Below are 19,517 nucleotides of genomic sequence, written 5' to 3' on the forward strand. Positions count from 1 at the left end.
AATGAATTGCTTCATCCCGTGATACTGAAGCACGTAAAATTCACAGCTCGTGCTGTTTAATCTTCATTGAGCTTCTTTTTCTTCCATATTTCCATGCATTGTTAAGGGAAACAAAAAAAGCTACAAAAAAAGTACTGTAGCAGTATCATGGAACAGTGTTGGTATCATATGGTAATACCATGGTATCTTTTTAAGGAGCCCCTATAGGGACATGGTGATGGTATAAAAAAAAAAAAAATTTAGATGGGAGGAAAAAAGCTAAGTTTCTTTTCTACATATATAGTGATACCATACTCAAAAACCATGATATTCCATTCTGTCATTGTCAAAAAGTGGCCCAATTTACCTGAATTAGCCCTATGGTATGAATAATACCATAATAATACCAAAAACAGTATTATCATGGTACTTTTTTGGCGCTATTTTTGTAAGCATTACAAAAAGGAGCGGGGGAAAACATTCTTTTTTCCTTTGACTTTCTCTCTTAGACTCTCTCCAAAAAGAGTGATCCTGAGAAAATGTGAGGAAGAGGGCGATCACCCTTCAGCGGAATGAAAGAAGCGGCGACTCGCGCACATACACACTCACGCACGCACATTTAAGACTCGTTTAATCTTTCGTTTCTCTCATACGATAAAAAACAAGAACATCTCAGTCCAATGAACAAAATGACAAGAAAAACAATCCCAGAATGAAACCTAAAAACAATTCAGAGTCATTTAGATCACGGATTAAAACGGATGGTATGAATACAAAGAGGAGATCTCCAGTCTGACCGAGAAAACTGAGGCAGATGTGAGGGTGGTACGGCATCTTTAGACAGGCGGGTGAGACTGAAACTGGGGGGGGATTTATAAAACGGACAGGTTATCGCCATGCAGACCCCATTTTGAGGCAGGTCAGGCTTGTGTGTGAGTGTGTGTTAGTTGTGTTTGTTTTGAATGAAGTGTGCTGCTGTTTATGGCTATTCTTCTGTAAAGAGGAGAGTTGAAATTCAAAGTGTCCTTGAGCATGGAGACCAGTTGAGTCGTTGAGGTCCTTGAGTCCGAACAGTGAGCCAGGGGCACCTGCCTGGCGTCACCAGATATACATGTCCTGTAGTTTTTGGCTCAGGGACAGATGCTATGCAAGCATGCAAATCAGCTTCACATGCAGTCCTCCACCAATGTTCACAGAGAGCGAGAGAATATAAATGAACATCGTGTGACTTTTAAGCTTTACTCATTAAAATTGTTAGTCCATCTGAAAATGAACATCATTTACACACCCTCATTTCGTTCCAAACCTGTATGAATTGCCTTCTGCAGAATACAAAAGAAGACATTTCGAAGAATGAAAGTCAAGGGGGTCCATTGTTGTTTTGGACCCTGACTTTCAGTGTATGGACAAAAAGAGTCAAAATGTCTTCTAAACATCTTTAAAACATCTTTGCTCCACAAAAAAAAGAAAAAGTCATACAGGTTTGGAACAATATGAGGATGAGTAAATAAAGACATTTTTGTTCATTTTTGAGTGAACCATTCCTTTAAGTGAGGAAAAGGTTCATCCGCAATCAGTAAGAGTATTGTATTTGTGTGTTGATTTGTGTATATGAACGTGCACTTTGTTTGGATCTAAAAATGCTAAATCGCTTTCCCTCTTTTATTAATGTATCACAGTTACTGATGTATGCATATGTGTATTAGTGTTCGTGTGGTAGTGTGTGTGTCAGTGTAAACCTGTAGGTGTGCTAAATCTTTTCAAAGGTTTTTAACTACACATTCCAAATCTCTCACCATCCAAGTCGAACCAATGCCTCCACAACCACATCTACTGAACAAACCGTCAACATAACAACAAACTAAGACACGAAATGAAAAGAAAATCTTGAAAAGATAAAAACTGAGGAGACCCTGCTTTTGTAATCCGACAGGAAGGCTGCAGAGACATGCTGGTGCCTTTGGCGGGGCTATTGAGCAGGCGAGAGAAGGGGTCGGACCGCCTTATAAGGGGGGGTTAAAGGGCATTCCCTCGTCACTGGGCGTGGCCGTATCATCGCTAGGCTCTAGGCTGTCCTTGGGGCTCAGGGTGCTGTCAGATAGGGGCGTGGCCTCATCTGAAGGGGGCGGGGTTTCGGCCGAGCCATCCTGCTGTCCATTAGACGTGATGGTGTGCAGAGGTTCGGGGGGCGTAGGAGGGGGAGTGTTGGTGTCAGGCTGGGTGCTGATGGGTAGCGAGACTGGCACCGGCAAGGGCTCAGTAGGAGTGTGAGGGACACTGGGTACCGACGCCAGGGTGCGAGGGGTGGAGTTGTGCAGCAGGGAATCGCCCAGGCCCAAGCTGGAGTCACTGTGCACCAGGGAAGAGGTCTTTTCCACCAGACGCCACTGCATGATGCTCGTGTCCTTGCCGCCCGTTGAAATCAGGTGACTGTCGCTGTGCATGAAGCTCACGTTTGTCACATGACTGCTGTGGGCACTGTACTTGTGGCTTGGGGCCTGCAATTAAATAACAAAACCAATCAAATTTCAGATAAATCAATGAAATAATAATATTGCCCAAGCTTCATGAAATTCACCCAACTATTTTCAGACTGCAAGAAAAAGTCACCCAAATCCAATTTTTGTGTCTCATATGTGAATCAGATCTGTTTTTCAGATCAGTGTGAACAGCACGTGGAATCAGATCTTTTTCATTCTGATTTGGGCCACTTCCATATGTGGTCCTAAATCAGATACAGGTCTGATGTTTTGCAATTCGACCTCAGTCTGAACCATCATATCTGAATTCATGCGAATTTTATGTCACTCCATTCGTGTCAGTTCTGTGCTAACGGGAGTCAGTCCAAAAATTTTACAGGCCGATAGTTCTTTAGTCACTCTGTGAATATGAAAGACGGCAGTGAAGTTAGTCAGTGGAAGGACCGTGAGCTGTTATACTCATATATTTTTTCCCTCAAGTTTTGCTTTATAGAGCTGTCACCATAATACTTATGAGAAAAAAAATTGGATCTGAGCAATAAATCAGAATTGAGCACTAAGACGGTGTGAATGTAGACTTACAGTTCAAATTCTGACAAAAAAAAAATGTTTGGATCACCCTCTCCCCAAATATTATTCAAAATCGCAATGAAACGAAAGTAGTGAAGCTATTTTCTTCTGTATTATAATTATTATGGAAGCTTGTTTCTGCCATGAAATAAAAAGTAAAAAAGGTAATTGCGAGTATATATCTCACAATTCTGACTTTTTTTCTCAGAATTGCGTGATATAAACTCATAACTGTGAGATATAAACCTGCAATTCTGAGAAAAATAGTCAAAATTGTGAGATAAAAACTCGCAATTGTGATAAAAAACGTCAGAATTGTAAGTTAATATCTCGCAATTCTGAGAAAAAAAGTCAAAATTGTGAGATATGAAGTCAGAATTGTGATAAAAAAAACGTCAGAATTGTGACTATATCTCGCGATTCTCAATTTATATCATGCAATTCTGACTTTATAACGCAATTGCAAGTTTAAATCTTGCAATTCTGAGAAATAAAGTCAGAATTGTGAGATAAAAAGTCGCAATTACCTTTTTTATTTTTTTATAGTTAGCGGCGGAAACAAGCTTCCATAGATTATAGAGATTATTGAAAAAGATAAATATGTAGGGCGGGACTTGATTCTATTCATCGATTGTTGATTGGATGGATGCAGATCTGAATGTGAGTTTGCAGTCGGCTGTACGAAAGGGGCAGGGTTTAAGCGCACTAAATGATTGGAGAAATCCGGCACGTGTCACCAGAGAGAAGTCTATTTCACTGGAGGATTGAGCTATGACATTTTGATTCATTTATAAGGTCAAAAAAAAAAAGGAAACATGCACAGATGAATTGTTCACAATAATATAAATACTGTAACATGCTTTTAAGAAATAGATAGTGAATTTTCAAGATATATATTTTTTAAAAAGTCCTTGAATAAATTTGCTGTTAAGTGTATTAATACAAATTGAAACAAAAACCAATGAATCATGAATCAAACTGATTTACAGATTCACACCCCTAGATGTGGCGTGGCTTGGTTTCAGATATAAAAAAAAACAAACAAACTCTGCACATGCCATAGGGATAAACCGCTTTAAACTATAATCTGTTTTATGGTAGTAAAGATGGTGTGACGTGACAGACCTTTGGTCTTGAGCAGGGGTACTGGAAAAGGTGCACTTTACAGAAGTCATCAGCCAGAGCGATCACCTTCCTGTTGTGAGATCGCACCAGGGCGTTGATATCTGTCCCATCTGAGCCCTCGGGCCAGACACCTGTTACACCACAAACACAGAGACTCATCAGTGCACAACATCACAACACTGCGGGGTAACAGAAGAAAGATGTAGCTTTTCAAACAAGAGAGATTTCCAAGAAGTGTGGAGGAACAAAACATTACATCATGTCTATTTATGCCTCATTTGTTTTTCAACCAAGCATCAAGAACGCATTCCTAGAATGTTCTCTCTCATATGTAGGGAGCCATTTTAGTGAATCAGTTCATTCAAAGGTTAATTTTTACAAAATCAACATTTTAATCAAAAAATCATAGATAATAGCGATGTGGATATGTTTGCACCAGCTCCGTGATTCACCGGCATCATGTCGACAGATGAAGTAATTACAATAGTTTGAATATAAAGTTTATTTGAGACTATAGACTCTACAGATCTAAATATGTGAGACTATAGTTTGAATGAATCCCTTTTCTTTGCATGTCACATAGACATTACAATACAGAATAGCTCTTTCGGCATTATCCTGACCACTGTATAAGCATTTATTTCATGAAAGAGAGGCTCTCGGGAGCGCGTTTCATCGTTACATCCTTTGGATTTCCTTTGGATTTCCTTTGGAAGCGTCCGTCACATAACAAGCTTTCATAGACAACATAGGAAATCTCGTTTTTTAAGTCTCGTTACAAACTGTTCACACATTGGCAATAAAAAAGTGATTAATACATGAAAATTCTTACATATAGCACCTTTAAACAATTTTACTGTATATTCTTTACATTTTAATTTAAAAAAAAAAAAAAAACGCAAAAATGTATTTAATGTGCAAATTTGTCATTTAATCATATAAAGTAATTTGATCTGGTAGCAAGAAGTAAGAAACTTCAAATCCTTAATTTTAACAAAGGAAGGTATTTTTGACCTTATTAATATAATATCCATAAGCACATAGACACCTCACACTCAAACACTATGATAATAAATGGATTAGGAGCCTTCAACAAGATCACCAGCAGGAGGCAGAAGAACACCAGGTACAGAACACACACACACACACACACACACACACACACACACACACACACACACACACACACACACACACACACACACACACACGGACACACACGGACACACACAGACACACACACGGACACACACAGACACACACTTGTATATGTGGTTTACAGGAACTCTCCATAGGCGTAATGATTTTTATACTGTACAAACTGTATATTCTGTCCCTCTACACTACCCCGAAACCTACCCATCACAGAAAACTGTCTGCATTTTTTCAATTTCAAAAAAACACCTTTTTTAAGCCATTTGGTTTACAAAGACACAGGAAGTGTCCTCATAAACCATGTTTACGTTGTAATATCCATGTCATTATACACATTTGTGTCCTCATAAACCATGTATAGAAGACCATACGGAGACACAAACAGAGACACACACACACTTTTCTGTAGCATCACATTCACTGTACTGCTCTAATCTATTGGCTCAGTGCTGGGGAATTTGTACAGTTCTACCAAATATTTTTCCAGTCTAATAAAGTGCTAAAATATGTGGGACTGTGGTGAAGACTGGGCTGGCTTTATTCAAAAGCAGCCTGTGTAAATGTGCTGCCGTCTCCAGGATTACAGACCTGCACACACCAGATGGCACACTATGCTGACAGATAAAGTGAGTTTTGTGGGCTGAACTACTTTTGGTTTTTGTAAATCACCCTGCTTAGACATGAAGTCACTCAGAATCTGAGCGAAATTAGAATGACAGACTATAATTACGTGTATAAAGACAGAGTTGCAAAGACAGAAGGAAAGCGAGACGAAGAATGCTGCAAAGGGAGAACAGATGACTGACAATCAGACTACTAAATAGGTGATGAGCAAAATTTGTCACCAGAAATGAGCTAAATATGACAAAACGTCCCTCTAGGGACATTTCCATTTGAACAAATTATATATACCGTATATTACTGGACAAAAGTTTGGAATAATTACGTTTTTTTTATGCTCACCAAGGCTGCATTTTTAAAAAAATCAGAAATCATTCTGATATGTATTTTTGAAGGATCATGTGACACTGAACACTGGAGTAATGATGCTGAAAATTCAGCTTTGATCACAGAAATAAATTACAGTTTAAATGACATTCAAACAGAAAACAGTTATATTGAACTGTAATAATATTTCACAATATTACCATTTTTACTTTTTATTTCTTATGAGGTCTGGTATGTCCTCATTTAGACTGCCAGTAACCATGTGAGAGAGAGAATGACTAAGACCCCCTCTAGACTGAACCACTGACAGGAAATGAGTGTGAAATAAAGCACACAGTTCAAATACCAGCCACACGCTTGGAAAAAACAAACGAGACACGTATACAGAAAACACACACACACAAAACTCATAATACATAATGCAGGCGTCCTTCTAGCCAATTTTTAGTCATAAGTTCTACTGAACAAAGTCCCTTAATGCATCACTCCACAGATACTGACCAAAGACGTGGAATCCTAGCACACAGGTATACGTGGCCCAGTCGATGTCCTTGCACTCAGAACGGTTACGAATCAACTTGCAACCGTTTGGAATGTCCCCTGTGGAAGAGGGAGAACAACATGTCAGGAAAACGCAACATTTCAACAACCTTTGGTCCAAATGCAATCACAAACCGCAAACTGAAACAGTCATGGTGCTTTGTACTCAACCAAATAGACAAAAAGTTAAATATGATCGGACATGAATGTTTTTCAGAGAAACTGAGCCAAAGAGAGAGCTTGTTGCGGTCAGCCACTTACAGTAAAGGATTTCATAGTCTCCTGAGTTGGACATGATGAACTTGTTGTCGGGGGACCAGTCAAGATGTGTAATGTAGCTGGAATGTCCCTGACGACAGAGATTAAAAGATTTGATAATGAAAAAGGAGGAAGAAAACAGTTCTATCGCAACATTTACAATAATCAGAATGAACTGTTGTGGATCACAGAGCAGCTTGATTTCAGTAGGAGGACAAAGACATTGACAGCTAATCTCTCAGACAACAAATCAAAGGAATGGAAAAGGACAAAAAAGGCTTTTCAAAGACTGAATGCAGTGATGTGTCAATAAATAATGCTGGAGGGGTTTCCACCCAGTGCAAAGAGTGACACACAGCTCCAGCTCAATCTGTCTGATTTGGCACTGACTTGTCCAAGTCCTCAGAGTCGACAGGTTTCCCTCCCACATCTGCTCTGATATTTTTATGTTTGAATGTGTATACGTTTGAGAAAGCCTGCTATCTGCACACTATCAGAGTTCCCTCTAGAATATAAAGAGCACCTATCACTCCATTTCCAGCTTTTCATACACAAACTGACATGTGATTTATGTTTCCACTGTCCTAGAGCCTGAACTGTAGAAAGAGGTCAGAAGAAGTCAAGCATTCCCACGCTGCACTGCAGTCCAAATGCTTTATAGCTCAATGGTGCATTGCTTGGAATTTTTGACCTCAGCAGTATTTGGACACTTTTGCACACTTAAGTCGCATTTAAAAACGTATGAATCTCATGAATTGCATAGATAAAATATTAATGCATGGATTTTTTTCAGAACCAACTTTACTTTTCTGAGCCATTTTCAATTACTTCATCAGCCTGGTGATCTGTAGTTCTTTTGAAAAAAGTTTTCTGGAAAAATGTGCTTTTGAGCCATTTCTTTAAAATAAATCACTCAGTTTGATATTAAGTTTTGCTTGCGTGTCCAAATCCGTTTTGAGGCCACTGTATGTGTTCATCTGCTCTGATCTGTCTGTGAGTAACATGGTTCAGCTCCGCTGACAGACACAAGAGTGAGTCGTTTGCCAGCATCAATAAAACCCAAGGTCAGCATTCCCACAATGTCTGCATTCCCATTGGAGACGTGTCAGGCAGTCGAGAGTGCTGAAAGACAGGCACGCTTTCATTCTGTCTGCTGAAATCACACTGACATCTTCAGCCATTTCTTTACTCTCTTTATGACTCGTCGTCGTAATGAAGGACAGACTATCTCACACATAACTGACCATTTCTCCCAGTAATTTCATAATTCAGTCATTGTATGAAAGCACTGTCATTTGTGTCCATGTTTGATGAAGGACGCTGAATACAGAAATCTGCTTTTAAGCGCTTTTCAAGTTAAAATATATTACATTAAAGCACATTATCTAATGTGATGATGGTGTATTTTTTATACATATTTTAAAGAAGTACACTACTGTTCAAAAGTTTGGGGCCTGTAAGATTTAAAAAAATAAATAATAACAATACTGTTATTCAGCAAGGATGCATTAAATTAATCAAAAGTGACATTAAAGACATTTATAATGTTATAAAAGATTACCGTTTCAAATAAATGCTGTTCTTTTGAAATTTATATTCAAAGAATCCTAAAAAAATATGCATCACAGTTTCCTCAAAAATATGAAGCAGCTCAAGTGTTTTCAACACTGATAATAATAATAATCAGAAATGAGCAAATCAGCATATTGTAATGATTTCTGAAGGATCATGTGACACTGAAGACTGGAGTAATGATGCTGAAAATTCAGCTTTGATCATCACAAGAATACATTTTAAAATACAGCAAAATAGAAAATCCTTTTTTAAATTTTATTATTACACGGCTCTGTGGAATACTTGATTCTGATTGGTCAATCGCTCCATCCATCGATATGTTATTCCCCGATAACAGCCGCTGAAAACAGATAACACAGGCTCATCCGGGTTACTGAAGTCAGCAGCACTATACACTTGCTAGGAATGTTTTGTCTTTGTCGAAGTTTAGCATTTGGTGAGCTAATAAAATATTAAAACTCAGTCAAATCAATATTTTGTTTACGGTTATTTAATGAAGTCATCCCTTATCATGGACTCGCTCTCTCTTGTTTAATACAAACGCACCTGCTGCCATTTTGCGACTGTTGGATTATAAGATAACAAACAGGTATGACTTTAAAACAGTTCCATCTCAGATCAATATCTCTTATCCCCATAATTAATTATGTGGCGAAATGCTGTTTAATAAGTGGTGTGACTGTACCGTATCTCTTAAATGTCCGTCTAGTTTGAACTTGCCGCGCTAGCAACTGCTCTCTCCGCGGAAGCTTTACGTTTAAAGAGCTAATAATAAAATATTTCGGCGTGTAATAAGCGGGATAATGTACATCCAACTGATTGTTATCTCTGAATTAACCCCTTCAGGCTGATGCAAGACCCTCCGCTTCAGGGTCCTGATCACCCTGTCGGGGTTTATTCTGAGATAACAACCGGCTGGATGCACATTATCATTTACATAACATTTAACAATATTACTGTTTTACTGTATTTATGTTTACATAAAAAAATGGATTTACACTACCATAAGTCTCTTATGCTCACTTTTATGTCAGTATAGCCAGACATATTTCTATTCAAAATTCAACATGCACATTGGTTTTCCAATTGACAATATATCAAATCACATTTATTTTATATAAAAACGAATTTCATCAAAACTGGATAATTCATTTGTGTCCATGAATTTTGGTTCCCATTTGGATATTTTTGTCCGACAGAACGTATAAATCTTACTCTGTAAGGCACCCATTTCATAGAATCACTATTATTACTGTGATCTAGCACAGATGTAAATGACATAAAACCTCTCAACTGCAGAAAAACTGCAGAGAAAAAAACAGGAACGGGAGAGGAATCAGAAGAACAGCAGTGTGATTGAGAGCGTGTTGATGGGGTTCAGCCGAGCGAGAGGTTCAGACACGCACAGTAAAGTTTCATTCTCCGCTCCACCCCTCGGAATAGTGAAAATAGACAATAATACAGCCATAAAACAATTACACGAATTCTTTACTGATGGATTGATGACAAATACGTTTAAAATGCGTGCTGCAAATTCTTGTAATATTTGTAAATCATTAAAAAAAAAAAAAAGATTTAAATTCATTAACTATTATTTTCAAAAAGGTTTTCAAACATAATGTTTTTTTTTTTTTTATCTTGAATACATGAAAGTTGTGGCAGGACAAGCACTAGTAGTAATGCTTTGGGAGTTAAAGTGCCCCTGTTATGCTTTTTTTTTGGGGGGGGGGGGATTTTACCTTTCATGCAGAGTGTAATATAGCTGTTTGTGAATGTAAAAGGTCTGCAAATTTTCAAAGATCAAAAGTGCAGATAAATGAGTTATTGTCTCCCAAAAGAAAGAAGTGATTCTGAACTGCCTGAAACGAGTCATCAGTAATTCCAGTCTTACTTCATGCACAAACCGACACTAATATGCTTATGGGCGTTTGGTTTGACATGTGCTGTAAGCAGTTTAACCAATCACAACAGACTGGGCCGCTTGACCAATCAGAGCAGAGTAGACCTTTGGAAAGCGGGAGATTAGAGAGGCCGAATCGTTAATCGATCTGTTTCAGACACTGTGAGAAAAGAGCTGATGTATATTAGCTGAGCTGTATATTATAAAACAATTAAGTGTTTTTTGTCTTGGATGCATGTAAACCTATTGTAGGAGACTCCAAACAAAATTAGGAACCTTTAAAATAGCATTATAGGGCACTTTAAATGCACCTTCTGTTCATTTCCGCAGCGCTCTGCTGAGCTGTTTTTTTATTCTAGAGCACGTTCTGTGTGAACAACCATGTAGATACTCACAGTGCATTTCCCATATCTGCTGTATTTGCGTCCCTTATCCGACACTGTGTAGAGGTAAATGAAGTTATCATGTGATCCCACTGCCAGCAGCGTGCCATCTAAGAAGAGGCAGCAAAACAGTGAGGAAAGAGGGACGTTTGGCTGAAACGCAAGAAACAAACATACAGTAGGCAAAACAAACTCACCGACAGAGTAGCGCATCACGGACAGCTGCTCATTGCCGTCTGTGTGAATGGCCACCAGGTCTCGTGTCTCTGCGTCCAGAGCATACCACCTGAGACACATACAAAACACTGTCAGAACTTCAGCTAAATGTATGTATTTATGTAAAAATTCCCTGTAGAGATGACAGATCACTTACTTCCCTGAGTGAGTACCAATGGCAACAACTGAACCGCTAGGATGGAAGTCTGCGCAGTGCCCGTGTTCCTAAACACACATCGACACTGTCACACTCAAAGCACACAGCACTCTATGAGCTGAACTCCATTATCAAACAGAATCTCTAAAGCAGACATTTTAACCTCTCAGACACCAAGGCCTCTACTGGCATTCCTGCTTTAATAAAAAGCTGCTTGTTTTCAAACTTTTTTTTTTTTTATTTACAGAAACTAGGAGTGGCAATATATTAAAATAACAATATAGAATAAATATAAATAATTAAAATAAAAATAATTAAATTCAATCATTTCAGATGTTTTAAGAACTGATTGTATTTCAAGTTCACACTTTTTATGACCAGTGAATTTACATGACGTTTCCAGTCTTTATTATTGTTGTTTTTTTAATTCATGAACAGCAATTTCTACCTGATAAAACATATAAGAGCTTGACATAACCACAAAAAAATCATAATCATCAGAGAAATTTCCATGACTTCTCCAGGTCTGGAAATCACACTTCCCTCACATACAATATTCAGGTTTTCCAAGACTGTGGAAACCCTGGTTCTTAAATTAAATGACAGTTGAAGGGGGAAAATATGAAAAATGTCTTGATTTGAGCCTTTTTAAATTATTTCCAAGCTTGTTTTGCCTTGTTTTAAATAATTTTAAGCCATTTTTACGGCCTGCTTTGAACTGTGTGCTGTCGCCCCCTAGTGGCTCCAAAGGCTTGGATAACTTTAAAGCTTTTGTTAAAAAACTGATGTGTAGATCAACTAAATTCTGTATTATTGCACCATTACAGATGTAAACAGCCTGCAGACAAGATGACAAGGGGTAGTTAGTGGATATTTGGGGTGAAGATTTCAATCTTCAGCGAGTGTTTTGTTTAAAACTTAACCTCTGTTTGAATGGGCGCTTCTGTGAAAAAGTTTTGGCGTTTGCCAAAACTGTGCAAGTTGTCTTTTTATTGATGCCTTAATAAAAAATAATAATTAAAAAAGATTTGCAAGAACCTCTTATGTTGTGGCATGTGCCATAAAATTTGCCAACAAATTCCTCAAGCACGTCTATTTATTCTGCTTTGTTTTCTTTGTTTCTGAAATATTAAGAATATATTACATCTGGATGAAGGGAAAGTTTGACCACAAAGTCAACAAACAGCTTTAATTCCTCTGGTATTTTCTAAAGAACAAAACACTGGGCTATAATTTAAACTGCCATGATATTTTTTTTTTTTTTTTTTTTTTTTACAGAATAAGACATAAAATGCATGATTTATGGCAGTAACCAGTGAGATTAAGTATAGAGCAGAACTGTAGCCCTGGATGGTTTATAGTTTATGGTGTAATAGTGACAAAAAACAAACTCCCAAAAAAAAGTAACATGAGGCTGATGAACTATATTACCCGGAAAAAGGGCAGTGTAATGTGTGCATCTTTACTAACCAATGTAATATTTAAATCAGCATTAGCTTCACAGTAGCTATGTTTCCTATCCAAGGTTGCAAATTTAACTCATGCTCAAAATATAAAACATTCGCGAATAAAGCAGCGTTTCCATCCCATGTGTACAAGGGAACAAAAATCATCACTTCCTGGGAAATTGATGCAAAATATCTGTAATAAAATTGGAAGTTGCTGCAATCGGGGAAGAAACTGTGTTTTTTTTTTGGACATTACTTGTGCCTCAGAGCGTGCAGACGAAGCGCAATCATGTGATCTATCATCTCCGTTCACATTTCTTGGAAAATCTGCACATTACACTGATGTTTTTCATCAAGAATTAAAGTCACTTCATTTTCAAAAATGTTGTTTAAGAATGTTTGGACCTTATAGTCCTTCCAAACATACGTCTCGTTCTCCACAATTTTTCTGATCACATGATTGAATGAGGCAAAGTTTTTTTGTTGCGCACTAAGGGATTTATTCGGTAAATGTGTTTCCATCATAGTTTATGTGCATGTCTTCTTATTGGATAAAAAATAATCCGCCTCAATTGAGAATTTATGCGCATCTTGCTGTAAACATCCAGCGTTAACATCCCAAAATTCGCATACAAATAGGTGGATGGAAAGATAGCTATTGTCCCAGAACACATCTAACACAGAGAGTGAGAGCACATGAACATAAACGTCTTACGTCCAGCAGTCTGGTCCATTCCAGCGTGTGGTCCACTGAGCTCCAGAGACACACCTGCCTGTCCTGAGCACAGGTGAGGAACAGGTCCTTGAAGGGGTGGGCGGCCAGACCCCACAGTTCATCCGTGTGCCCCTGAAAATAGAGACTCCCATGAAACTAACTCCACAACTATGACTGCAGGTAAAAGCACGTGTGTGATAACCATCGGCTCTGCTTTTGTGTGGTTAAGATTATTAGCTCTGGTTTTGTAGGCATGTTTGTGTTTTTTATAGAATTGAGAACTGAAAAAATACTGGTTTTCGACCTTCACTGAAGGTGCACATGAGATACACTGTGTGATTTAGCAGTTAAGGATGTGGTTACCTGCACTTCCACCTGGAATCCATCGTTGAAGGTGCCTCTCAGAATGAAGTTGCGTGAAGTGCCCACCAGAAACTGCTCCCCCTTGCCCTCGGCTACCGCACGAATGGTGCCGTACTGATCTGGGACCTGAGGAGAAGCAAACAGACATGATAGGTGTGTTATTTTATTATGTTGCTATAAGAGCTTGTTATGTTTCTATATGTTATGGCTTTTGGGTAATATTTCATTTTAAGGTGACACAGTTACACATACTAGGGTACATAGTAATGTACATAGTAAGATTAATTAGTTAATTACAAGAAAATAACCCTAAACCAAACCCTACAGTAAGTACATGTATTTAATTAATATTACTCTGTACTTATTTCTGTAATTACACTGTAACAACATCACCATAAAATAAAGTGGAACTGAAATACTTTGCAATTAATATTTATTAGTATCATATACACTCTACCTTTCAAAAGTTTGGGGAAAGAAATTAAAACTTTTATTTATTTCAAGGATGCATTAATTTGATCAAAAGTCACAATCAAGACTTCTGCTATTCTTTTGAACTTTCTATTTTCTAATCCTGAAAAAATATAGCATTATTTTCACAAATTTATTTTAGCAGCACAACTGTTTTCAACATTGATAATAATCAGAAATGTTTCTTGAGCAGCAAATCAGCATATAAGTATGATTTCTGAAGGATCATGTGACACTGAAGACTGGAGTAATGATGCTGAAAATACAGCTTTGATTACAGGAATAAATTACATATTAATATATATTCACATAGAAAACAGTTATTTTAAATTGTAATAATATTTCACAATATTACAGTTTTAATGCATTTTTGATCGAATAAATACAGCCTTGATGAGCAGAAGAGACTTCTTTCAAAATAAAAAAAAAAAGAAAACTTATTCCAAACTTAAGTCTGTGTGAGTGTGTGTTTGTGAGCGTGTGTGTGAGTGTGTGTTTGTGAGCGTGTGCTTCAGTATGTCTCTCACCTCTATGTCTCTCTCTGGATTCAGGTCATGGTCCCACAGAATGATCTTGTGGTCTTTGCCGCCCCCTGTGAGCAGAGTGCCATTCCTCATCTGACACAGAGTGAAGACGCTGCCGTCGTGAGCCTTGATCTGACGTGCGATCTGAAACGCTCCTGCGAGGATCATGGGTTGGGTTAGTCAGACAGATGGAGACCAACTCATGCACAATTTCTGGGAACAGAACACCACAAATATCCCTCCTAGCTAATGCGCTTCATGTGCCAGACTGTTTTACCACTGGGGATGCGATAGGGCTTTTAGAAAAGCCAGTGAAAGAGAAGCTCATAGATATGCTATCCAGTGAGGCCAGGGGTGCATGTGTGTGTGATGATGTTGCATTTTGGGAATTCCAGCAGATTATCACATCCTCCCGTAATAATACTGATGGCTCGGCTGCCTGCGCAAAGAGCCAAACCAAGGGAAATATAGAGCCCAAGAGTGCTGAAGCAGCCCCTCAATACACACACACACTCTCAGATTTCTGAAACAGAGAGTGCTGCTGAACAGACTGACGTTACACACTGTAACACACCTGCACTGCCACACTTCTACGGTTACATGCTATCTGCAGATGCAGAGACAGGAAATCAGCTAGACGAGGCCAGTTGAGGACACGACATGTGCCAAATGATTCAAGTGAAAAAGAAGAAATGGATTTCAGCAGTCGCTGTAGCACACGTAACGCTCCATGAGGAACTCATTTCTGTAAAGTGTGCGCTTAAGTGTGTATGCTTAGCTGTAACTCCATCATTAAACTCATTTAAAAATGATTCATAATGCAACAAGTTTTCTCTTTCAGGTCACGGTGGAGCAATTTTAGAAGAGAATTAGGTCAAGTTAGTTGACAAGTACACTACACTCTAAAAAAACGCTGGGTTAAAAACAACTAACGTTGGGTTGAAAATGGACAGCGATTGGGTTGTTTTAACCCAGTGGTTGGGTTAAAATGTTTGCCCAACCTGCTGGGTAGTTTTATTTAACTCAACTATTGTTTAAAAATGACTGTATGGCTGGATTAAAATGAACCCAAAGCATGTTGGAAATTGAAAATCAGACACATAATTACTAGAGGCAACAGTAATAATCAAAAGGTGAACATTTATTAATAAGCAATTTAATCAATATTTATTGTTTAATTACTATTCATTAAACTTAATAATATTAATAACTGGTAATTTCCAACATACTTTGAGTTCATTTTAAGCAAGCGATACAGTCATTTTTAAACAATAGTTGAGTTAAATAAAACTACCCAGCAGGTTGGGCAAACATTTAACCCAACCACTGGTTTAACTATTCAAAAGTTCGGGGTCGGTAAGTCTCTTCTGCTCACCAAGGCTGCATTTATTTGATCACAAATACAGTAAAAGTGTGAAATATTATTTCAATTTAAAATAATTATTTTCTATGTGAACATATTGTGAAATGTAATTTATTCCTGTGATCAAAGCTGAGTTTTCAGCATTATTACTCCAGTCTTCAGTGTCACATGATCCTTCAGAAATCATTCTAATATGATGATTTGCTGCTCAAGTTACAGTATGTTTTCACAGAACTAATTTAATTTCAAAATATTTCATTTGAAGTGCTCTAGTGACTGTAGTAGTGGGTGTCCTTTAGAGGGCGCTATGTCACAGGACTGTAATGCACACATTGAGGAAATAAATAAAGGAGTGATAAATGATCAGGAGCTGGCGGTGTTTCAGCCTGTGGTAGAGCCAATCCAGTTCCACAGCATGCCAGTGAAAACCATTACAACTCCAGGATCAACACTGAGAAAACAATCTGTCAACTTGTGCACACAGACACAAACACAGTTTCAGTCACATGGATATCACAAGCTGTAGATTTCTGAAAATCTTCACAACTACTCTGCCACAGCTTTCTAGACGTTTCTCTTTCTGTAACTCTGAAATGACTGTCGTTGTCATTACAGTGCTTCTGGGTAATGAACTGATGGACATTTAAGGTTGACGTAACTTTAAAAGATACCTCAAAGTGCCACGGTACTAATTTTTTTCTTGCCGACAGTACCTTGGCTTTTTTTGGACATGATCATCAGGGTTGCAGCTAAGAATCCTGGGCCCTCTGACTGTACACTGCTTTGAGCTCCTCAACTGCGTTTTTAATGAAAACTAACATTAAAATATTTCAAAACATTTTGACAACATTATAATCTAACATTCTCTTATCTCTTCATTTGTACAAGATCTTTGTTTTTGATTAGTTACACTAGCATTCAAAAGTTTGGAGTCATAAAAGATTTTTTTTTAAAGAAAAGTGAACATTAAAAAGAAAACATTTATAATGCTACAAAATATACATATTTCAAATAAATGCTGTTCTTTTGAACTTTCTATTCATCAAAGAATACTGAAAAAAATGTATCATGTTTTTTTTTATCATTGATAATAATCAGAAATGTTTCTTGAGCAGCAAATCAGTATATTAGAATGATTTCTGAAGGATCATGTGACACTGAAGACTGGAGTAATGATGCTGCAAATTCAGCTTTGATCACAGGAATAAATTACATTTTAACATATATTCACATAAAAAACAGTTATTTGAAAGTGTAGTAATATTTCACAATATTACTGTTTTTACTGTATTTTTGATCAAATAAATGTAGCCTTGGTGAGCAGAAGAGACTTTTTTTTTTTTTTTTTTTTTTTTTTTAAATCCCAAACTTTTGAATGGTGTACTTTTTCTGTTCTTTTCAGTTTTATCAGTATTTTCTTATATTTTATAATTTTTTTTTCTTAAATTATAACTTTTAAATCTATTTCAGCTGAATTACACAAACATATGGCAGCACACATGGGCCGCAGTAGGTCAAATGTGAGCTTCAGCAAGGTTTTATTTGTTGCATTTACCACAGTGTAAGAAATTCCTGTTTAACCGAGTGTATTTCTCTACTGAAGCGATACAATATTTTTTACAGAATGGCAATCATAAACTGAGCTTTTCATGTCATTTTCACAGTGATGACATGAGAAATAAACAAAGATTCCCTTTATTAGTGTGTTGTCAGAGGGGTAAATCCTGCAGCCTTTTTCTTGACCTGTGCAGTAACTTGTCTGTTACTATTAATATGTCTGGAGTCTAATAAACTCACTTTCTATATAAAAGAATGTGGTCATGCATTCATCCCCTATATGCATCTGGCCTCATTATCCTTCCTTCCTTTTCTTTTATGGTGAGCCGATTTTGATTTCTTTGCTGACAACATGAACGCCTCTTTGATTTCAGAGCGAGCAGCAGAGCAGAGGAGAATACCATCACTGGCACCACTGAACATTTTGTGAGGAAATGCAGGTGATGATGGAAAAATGATAATGTGACGGTGTTTAAGTACACTGGCAGTGCTAATAATGTGTCCATATGTGTGTTTGTGTGCATGTGAGATGTACGTGTACCTTTCGGCCCTTTCCCTGGTGCGGGTTCAGCCGTGCTGCGGGTCCATATCAGCATGATTCCTCCTGAGTCTCCGGTCAGGATGTCTCCATTATTGAGGAAAGCCAAACACTGCACAAATTTGGGCTTCTCATATTTCTGTCATAAAGACACAAACAAAAGTAATGAATGTAAATACAGGTTTTATGAACTCTGTACTTGTCTGTGCTTTGGGCATCAAGCTGACCTGCAGAACTAGTCTATACTAGTTCTGCTAGTCTGCTTCTTGGGCTGGGAAATATCGCTCAAATAAAATTAACCTTGATATTTATCACCCCTTTTTACTCTATTTAAAGGATTAGTTCACTTTTAAATAAACTTTTGCTGATAATTTACTCACCCCCATGTCATCCAAGATGTCCATATCTTTCTTTCTTCAGTCGAAAAAAAAATTAAGTTTTTTGATGAAAACATTCCAGGATTTTACTCCATATAATGGACTTCAATGGACACCAAACGGTTTAAGGTCCAAATGACAGTTTCAGTGCAGCTTCAAAGGGCTTTAAACGATACCAGACGATACCAGACGATGAATAAGGGTTTTATCTAGCGAAACGATCGGTAATTTTCGAAAAAAAATACAACTGTACATGCTTTATATAAACAAATGTTCGCCTTTTAAGTGCTTCCGCCAAAACCGCATTTCCGTATTCTCCAAAAAGTTTACGCTGTATGTCCTACGCATACCCTATTCTACTTACGGAACGAACGCAGCGCCAGTTACATTTTTTCCGTAAGTTGAATATAGGGAAGGCGTAGGACATACAGCGTAAGCTTTTTGGAGAATACAAAAATGCGGTTTTGGCGGAGGCACTTAGAAGGCGAACATTTGTTTATATAAAGCATATACAGTTGTATTTTTTTTCGAAAATGACCGATCGTTTTACTAGATAAGACCCTTATTCCTCGTCTGGTATCGTTTAAAGCCCTTTGAAGCTGCACTGAAACTCTCATTTGGACCTTGAACCGTTTGGTGTCCAGTGAAGTCCATTATATGGAGAAAAATCCTGGAATGTTTTCATCAAAAACCTTAATTTTTTTCGACTGAAGAAAGAAAGACATGAACATCTTGGATGACATGGGGGTGAGTAAATTATCAGCAAAATTTTATTTAAAAGTGAACTAATCCTTTAACTCTATATTTATGCATTTTCTCTGAAATCGTCTTAAAGGGTGATTTTTTTTCGTCCAATCAGTAAAAATCTAGTTAAA

At 37.6% G+C, this 19,517-nt stretch overlaps 1 protein-coding gene across 9 annotated transcripts in view; it reads right to left on the minus strand.

The window, feature by feature from the left end:
- Nucleotides 1-593: 593 nt before the first annotated feature.
- The window catches only part of LOC127524565 (echinoderm microtubule-associated protein-like 4), a 101,075-nt gene continuing 82,151 nt past the window's right edge, over nucleotides 594-19,517 (minus strand). For all 9 annotated transcript variants that reach the window (XM_051916187.1, XM_051916190.1, XM_051916186.1 and 6 more), the window contains 11 exons: nucleotides 18,269-18,404; nucleotides 14,811-14,962; nucleotides 13,813-13,938; nucleotides 13,450-13,581; nucleotides 11,287-11,354; nucleotides 11,111-11,199; nucleotides 10,926-11,023; nucleotides 7,059-7,146; nucleotides 6,759-6,857; nucleotides 4,155-4,285; nucleotides 594-2,477 (listed from right to left, as the gene is read on the minus strand). In XM_051916187.1, coding sequence (XP_051772147.1) covers nucleotides 1,983-2,477; nucleotides 4,155-4,285; nucleotides 6,759-6,857; nucleotides 7,059-7,146; nucleotides 10,926-11,023; nucleotides 11,111-11,199; nucleotides 11,287-11,354; nucleotides 13,450-13,581; nucleotides 13,813-13,938; nucleotides 14,811-14,962; nucleotides 18,269-18,404 — 1,614 coding nt within the window. In that variant the 3' untranslated portion in view covers nucleotides 594-1,982. The remainder of the gene's footprint in view (nucleotides 2,478-4,154; nucleotides 4,286-6,758; nucleotides 6,858-7,058; nucleotides 7,147-10,925; nucleotides 11,024-11,110; nucleotides 11,200-11,286; nucleotides 11,355-13,449; nucleotides 13,582-13,812; nucleotides 13,939-14,810; nucleotides 14,963-18,268; nucleotides 18,405-19,517) is intronic.

The sequence above is a fragment of the Ctenopharyngodon idella genome, chromosome 13, assembly GCF_019924925.1.
Source record: "Ctenopharyngodon idella isolate HZGC_01 chromosome 13, HZGC01, whole genome shotgun sequence".
In the NCBI taxonomy this organism is placed as follows: Eukaryota; Metazoa; Chordata; class Actinopteri; order Cypriniformes; family Xenocyprididae; genus Ctenopharyngodon; species Ctenopharyngodon idella.